Source organism: Triticum dicoccoides, chromosome 2B (genome assembly GCF_002162155.2).
Source record: "Triticum dicoccoides isolate Atlit2015 ecotype Zavitan chromosome 2B, WEW_v2.0, whole genome shotgun sequence".
Taxonomy (NCBI): Eukaryota; Viridiplantae; Streptophyta; class Magnoliopsida; order Poales; family Poaceae; genus Triticum; species Triticum dicoccoides.
The window spans coordinates 666,129,013-666,136,727 of NC_041383.1; the positions used below are offsets into that span (position 1 = coordinate 666,129,013).

The window sequence follows — 7,715 nt, forward strand, 5'->3', positions numbered from 1 at the left end:
GAACCCGCTGGAGAGTTACCTGCCTTAATGGGCTAGAAAGGAGTGGTAGGGTGGCCCGTTCCCATGCGGCCCAGTATATCGAATGCCGTTACCACTCTGCTGGAAAAAAAAAACTGGAAACCATCCAAAGAAACTGGCAACTCAAAAAAAAACTAACTTAATTTTCGAAAGAATGGTAACTAGCCTACTGTGTGAGCGTGATTCTTCCACGGGAACGGTCCAAAGTTGATAAGGATTACTATTACTTTTGCTCAAAAGAGAGTCATTAGGATTTCTTTAGGCAAAGGTTGAGGTTTGCGTCGCGGTGTCCGTACTAGCCTTGGTGCTTGGATTTGGTGTTCACGCGAGGAAAAAGGTAGGAATCGAGAATTATTTATGTTGCCGGAGGAGCAAGGCAACGCAAGGGAAGGAAGGACTGCCGGCCCACAAATGCTCAGTCAGTAACCAATACGCAGCCTGGTCTGCTAGCTGATTCTGACCTGACCTTCCCTGCAAGCCACTGCCGATCTACAGCCCAATCAGCAGCAGCATAAATATGCTGCCTGCCATAGCCTCCTAGCAATTCTCTTCTCTTATCTACTTGTAGTACGCGTTCTTTCCCCTCCACCGCGGCCAGAGACAGAGGAGGAGCATCGATCCATGGCGCGCTTCTTCGGCCGCCTGTGGGACAGAGCTCAAGGTAACTAATCTTGTAAATTTCTTTCTATTTTCTTGATCCATTCGTGCGGTGCAGGCTTCGAGAGACATGCACAGGGTGTAACGTGTTGGTTGGTCGTAGGCAAGCTGGATGTTGTGAGGATATGTGAGAAGGTGTTCGACGAACTGGCCGTCCTCAACGCCGAGAAGAACGCCAAGCTCCTGGACGTCAAAAATCTCCACGTCGCCACCCTCATGGTTTACAAGTGAGACGGATATATCCCGTTCGTGTTTTAGTATCGATATCGATCTCTTTCGCCTCATGCATCCTATCCTCTCGTTTCCTACTAATGAACTTTGATCTGATCCGTCTCGTTGGGCATCTCATCCAGCTCCATCAACAAGCAGCTGGTGGGGCCTCACAAGGACCCTCCATGCATGCAGGTCGTCAAGGAGAAAGCGGAGGTCTCTGCTCTCTTCCTATTTCTGAAATTTCTACTGTATATCCATGGCCTTCTGCTCAGCTATGGGAATGATTTGGTTTTATATATATCGACTGCAGGGCTTCCGCGACAAGGGGATAACGCAGCAGGAGTTCCGGGAGCTGATCATGGAGTGGGTGAGGATGGACCTCCGCCTCGTCCTCGCCAACAAGGCCGCGGTGGCCGTCCTGGCGGCGCCGCTGCTCGCCGTCACGGCCAAGAACGCCGGCAGGCAGGTGCCGAGGATGAGGGACGCGGTTGACAAGGTGCCCACGCCGCTGCTCTTCGTCGTCTTCTCCGCCGGGCTCATGCTCCTGCAGGACATCCGGGCAGGCAAGCAGTGAACACCTTAATTGGTCGCCGCTTTGCTTTTCTGATGTAAAGACAGGCAATGCGTGATGTGCTTAAGATGTTCACCTTTGTTGGAAATGTGTATCATCGCAGGCACCTCGGTGTGAAAATTTGTAGCCAAACAAAGTGGTAAAGGGCTGTACGTATTGGCATTCGATCTTAATATGGTTATTATTTCTCGGCGGCTCCACAACTGAATTTGTAGAATTTCAGTGTTCCTGCATTGGAAGAGCGGGTGCATAGTACTCCTACTACTTAATACTCCCTTTGTCTCTTTTCACTCCGTGTTGGAAGTCAAACTAAACACTATATGAACAATAATTTATATGAAAATACATCAACATCTGCAATACTAAAGTAATAAAATATGAACATTAATTTTCACAGTGCATCAATACTGATTTTGTATTGTAAATGTTAATATTTGTCTCATAAAACTGGTCAAACTTTACGAAGTCGGACAAATGGTATATGCAGAGTAAAAAAAACGAAGGGGGTAACTAGTTAATATAGACCCTACATCTTGATGCAGGAATTTATAGTAATAAATTTATAAACACTATAAGTAAAATATATGAGTGTAAAGCTCGTTCACATTCTTGTCATATACGAACGAAAGTAGGCTTAGCCACAAATGGAGGCTGATTGCACGTTATATTGCATCGTGACCTTCTCGCCTTGGAAGAATGATTTGTTTCTAAAAAGAAAAAATAAATTGATGATGTGCGGAGCTTGCATGTGCAAGAAAAATAATATATGAAAGAAAAATATATGAATTTCGGAAAAAAAATTCCCTTGAGAAAATATATGAAAGAAGTACAAGTACTTGATGATGTGGATGCGTAGACGACATGCGAGCTGAGATGTGTGCATTTTGAGAGAAATGTAATTCATGGGATCAACTATTTATGTGTACATCATAGTATTACATTACAAAGTATGAAGGTTCATATGATTGTGACGGCAGCTTAGACAGTGTGATTTGCGAACAATTGTAGCATACTTACACTTAGAATATGCCCCAACATAACTCCCATTTGTGCGGTTCAACATAATCACAAACCACAACCACAACCATTCAAGCCATTATACATTGGTTACGAGGATCATCAATTAATAAAAAAAAAGTAATGCATTTTGTTTGACCATTTAACAAATTATACAAGGATTCAAAAGAAGCTGCACGCAATGGGCATTACCAACTTCATTTCTTAAGAGCATTCTACTCTGTTTTCATGTTATCTTTTTCATAACAATAGGATAAGTTGAAGTGATATAAAAATAATGATGCATAAAGTTTGATTGCTTCCCCTATTCTATCCCATCGCCAACTTCATTTCTTAATGGCACAACTGATCAGTCGTCTAGGAGCACATTGACTTTTAAAAAGGTAAAATAAACTTGTCCCATGTGGCATGTGTTCTAAGGCACAATGGACTTTTTATTCGATTTACTTCCATGAAGTGTTCTCCACTTGTTTCTGTTTATATGTTTGCAAGCGAAGCGAGAAAGTTTCTTGGCAGGTGATCGTGTACGTGGTAACTTCTGACCATACAAAAATACCAATATGACCCGTTTTATGTTACCTTGTTTCCGAGTCCTCGTTATTCATGTGCTCGCTTCACCAACTCTTCAACTTTCACACACCACCACCTTAGTCTCTCTCGGCTCCTCCATGCCTCCACCTCCATCCACACGACGACGAGGGTGGCAGACTCGGATCTTAGGTGCCGCACGTGAGGGAGGTCATCATGGATCTCGTGGGCACAAGTTACATAGTAGCCATAGTGGATCTCATGGTCACTAGTGACACCACCTCCACTAGAATATTGCGGAGTTGAAAATTGGCATGATCTGTTTGTACAGAAGAATGATTGGTGCAAGAGACGGGAACAAGGGAGCCGTTGCCTATGGTGATGGAAGAATAAGCGGAAGGAAAACAAGCTGATCGAATATCCATATTTGAAGACATATGCAAGGATGCACCGGAATCGAAAATCCAATCCATACCTTGGTTACTGAGTGTAAAGTTGTTCATGGCGGCGATGAAGGCGGCTTCATCCCGGGCTGGCTGTGGTGGAGTAGCTGGCGGTCCGGGCACAGGCGCGTGCGTGTACGGCATGGGTGAAACAGGGCCGTAGGCATAGGCCGCATAGGGTACCGGCAGGTAGCCGTAAGGTGATCCTTGGACGCCTGGCGATGAAGAGGTCGTGGCAGTGTAGACATGAGGCGGTGGCCGCGGACCAAGGAAGTCGGGAGCACCGTAGCAGGGCGATGGCACGGGCTCCAGTTGTCGGCGTATGCGGGAGGAGCGCCGTATGGAGATGGTGCAAACCAGGGCATGTGCCATGCCTAAACTAGATCAGTCCAGGGGTCTTGCTGAGGGTGCAAAGACATGGGAGGAGCGGCCGATGGAGGAGGCGCCGGTGGTGGAGCAGCAGGTCGAGGCTGCGGCGGCCGGTAGACGGGGTTTTTGCCCCGATAGTTAGGGCTCGGGCGCGAGCCTGGAGGAGCCGAGGATGAAGGTGTCGATGGAGCAGGCAATGGAGGCGGCGCATATGGTGCAGAGGGTCGGGCGGCGTGAAACAACTGGGAAGGACGCGTCGCCTTGCGCACCTGGTTCTGTGCCTCGAGCTGCAAGATGGAGCGGACCTCCGCGAAGGAGGGGTAGGGTCGCAGCATAGGGATGAAGGCGACCTGCTTCTCAAACTGTTCCCCGAGGCCGACGAGGAGAGCGCTGATGAGGGTCCGATCGTCAACGTGATCACCGAGCTCACGGAGTTCGTCGCCAATTGCCTTGATGCGTTGGCAATAGACGGTGACCGAAGAGTCGCCTTGGATGCTAGTGCAGATGTAACACCCACGATGCGGCTATATCTCCCACGTGTCGAAGCACGACTTAGAGGCATAACCGCATAGTAGTTTTGTCGCAAGAAGGGTCATCTTCACACAATCCCATGTAATGAACAAGAATGGGATAAAGAGAGTTGGCTTACAATCGCCACTTCACACAATACATAATTTAAGATCATACATCATTCAAATACACTCATAGACCGGCTACGGTCAAGTTCAAATGAAAAGAAAACAACCCCAAATGCTAGATCCCCGATCGTCCCGACTGGGCTCCTCTACTGATCATCTGGAAACGATACATAATAACGACCAAGGGCCTCATCAAATTCCCACTTCAACTCAGTTGCGCCATCTGCGCCAGTATCCTCGGCACCTGCATCTGTTTTGGTAGAATCTGTGAGTCACGAGGACTCAGCAATCTCACACCCGCGAGATCAAGACTATTTAAGCTCATAGGTAGGTAAGGAGTAATATGGTGGAGCTGCAGCAAGCACTAAGCATATATGGTGGCTAACATACGCAAGTGAGAGCGAGAAGAGAAGCAACGCATCGGTCGAGAAACTAGAAGTGATCAAGAAGTGATCCTGAAACTACTTACATCAATCATAACACAAACCGTGTTCACTTCCCGGACTCCGCCGAGAAGAGACCATCACGGCTACACACACAGTTGATGCATTTTAAAGAGGTCAAGTGTCAAGTTATCTACAACCGGACATTAACAAATTCCCATCTGCCTCATAACCGCGGGCACGGCTTTCGAAAGATTGTATACCCTGTAGGGGTGTCCCAACTCAGCCCATCACAAGCTCTCACGGTCAACGAAGGAATAGACCTTCTCCCGGGAAGACCCAATCAGTCTCGGAATCCCGGTTCGCAAAACATTTCGACAATGGTAAAACAAGACCAGCAAAGCCGCCTGATGTGCCGACAAATCCCGATAGGAGCTGCACATATCTCATTCTCAGGGCAACACCGGATGAGACATCCTACAAGTAAAACCAACCCTCAAGTTTCCCTGAGGTGGCCCCGCAGTCTACTCAGTTCGGACCAACACTCGAAGGAGCACTGGCCCGGGGGGGGGGGGTTAAAATAAAGATGACCCTTGGGCTCGCGAAAACCCAAGGGAAAGGGCTTAGGTGGCAAATGGTAAAACCAAGTTTGGGCCTTGCTGGAGGAGTTTTATTCAAAGCGAACTGTTAAGGGGGTCCCATAAATCACCCAACCGTGTAAGGAACGCAAACTCAAGGAACATAACACCGGTATCACGGAACTAGGGCGGCAAGAGTGGAACAAGTCACCAGGCATAAGGCCGAGCCTTCCACCCTTTACCAAGTATATAAGGTGCATTAGTTTAAACAGGAGATATTGTGATATCCCAAAATAACCAAGTTCCGCCCAGGAAAAAACTTCATTTTCACCTGCAACTAAAAATGCTATAAGAGGGGCTGAGCAAAAGCGGTGACATAGCCAATCAATGGTTGCTAGGACAGGTTGGTTAGAGGTTTGTCATGGCAATATGTAGGCATGGTAAACAAAAGCAGGCAGGGCTAACATAGCGAAAGGGCGAGTACTAGCAAGCAAAGATAGAAATGATTTCGAAGGTATGGTCATCTTGCCTGCAAGGTTCTCAGAGTTGTCGAAAGCTGGATCCTCGTTAGCGTACTCAACAGGTTCCTCGTGCACGTACTCGTCTCCCGGCTCTACCCAAAGCAAGAACACAAGCAAGGAACCACAATAAATCACGGTGCAATGCACAAGCAACATGATGCAAAACATGTCATGATATGCGAGATGTGGTATGCAATGCATATGCGTGCTTCGGAAGGAAAGATGATGAACAAGGCACCAACTTGGCAAACCAAGTATGCCGCTGAAAAGATGAGATGATTTCGGTTGAAATCGATATAAAGATCACCGGATTCGGATGCACGGTTTGCAAATGACAAGCAAGACAAGTATGGCACAAAGCTGCGATTAACTGCACGATGCTACTTAGCACGCAACAAGAAATTATGCTACAGCACCCCAACATGAAAAAAAAGCATATGGAGATCATCTACAGGACATGCTTTACAAAAGAGGAACACTGAGCTACGGCTAATTCACATCATAACAGGTTCAAACAAGCATGGAGAAAGTGCATAAAAAATATCAGGTTGGACATGGCATAAACAACATCACGAAGCAATGTTCAGAGCAGGTTATCAACATGCTACAGGAACTTATAATAGCAAAGCAAGGCATGGCATGAATCTACTCAAAGCATAGACCAAAAGTCCCTTACTGACCATAAGCCAAAAAGGATCAGAAAATATGATGGCACCCACGTAAACATAGCAAGTTTCATTAACAGATTTCAGCAAACAAAGCATGGCATTGAAATAATTAGGAAGGCACCTTCGTGAGCTCGATGCACTCACTACAGAGCACCTCATGATAAACTAAGCATACATCCATCAAGAAGACATGTCATAGAAGCTATACATGGCAATAAACAACATCATAGCATATCCGGACCAACTATAACAACCTCGGCCAAATTGAATAACATGTAAACAATCTGCCAGGAAACATTTTGAAGCAAAAGTAGAGCACAAAACTGACATGCTAGGCTACTCCAAAATTGCAACCAGGACCATGGACAGATAGAGAAAAACAATGTTTTCAAAACACCCTTACTGAAGTATCTCAAATAATGCATGGATCTCTCTGTAGCAACATGTTTACATGGCATGAAAATTACAGCAGAACAGGGACTAAAATCAGCATTAACACAAAACCTAGTTTGCATGCTTGCGCTAGTCACCACATTGATCACAAAAATACATGGTAAGCACCTCTGTAAAGAAGACATATCCTAGTTTAAAACACATTTAGGGACCAAGTTCATAGGATGCACACATCAATCATGGCAAAAATGACAAAAGAGCTCGTGCTGATAAGATTCTGAAACTAACATTATGAAGCCCTCTTCCAACAGCATTTCGGGCATCAAGATGACCTCAAATGTAAATGATGCAATGGAATGAAATGATATACTCTTTGAGGCGAACAATTTGACATATTACACACCCAAAACGGAGCTACGGGTGCGAAGATGCGATGCGACGAAGATGCAATGATTTTAACAGCAGAAAGACTTAGTGGAAAAAACGAGGGGGAAAAAGTCAACCGGATCTGGCCGGATCGGATCTGGCCGGAGGTTCGCCGGAGTCGGGGCGCGGCCGTAGGGAGGAGAGGCCGGGGCGGCCGGAGGGAGGAGGTCCGACGGAGGGTGAGGACGACGCGGCGGCGGGGCGTCCGGAGGCGGCCACGGGAGCTCGCCGGCTCCCGGGACGATGGCGGCGAAGGGAGGCGACGGCGGGCCGCCGGCGACGGTCTGGAGGC

At 47.0% G+C, this 7,715-nt stretch overlaps 1 protein-coding gene across 1 annotated transcript; it reads left to right on the plus strand.

Annotated features, from left to right (window-relative positions):
- Nucleotides 1-564: 564 nt before the first annotated feature.
- On the plus strand, nt 565-1,660 carry LOC119368258. Its single transcript, XM_037633565.1, has 4 exons — nt 565-679; nt 779-902; nt 1,029-1,101; nt 1,199-1,660. Exons 1-4 carry the CDS (start codon nt 640-642, stop codon nt 1,460-1,462), a joined length of 501 nt encoding a protein of 166 aa, XP_037489462.1. The 5' UTR covers nt 565-639; the 3' UTR covers nt 1,463-1,660.
- The last annotated feature ends 6,055 nt before the right edge of the window (nt 1,661-7,715 follow it).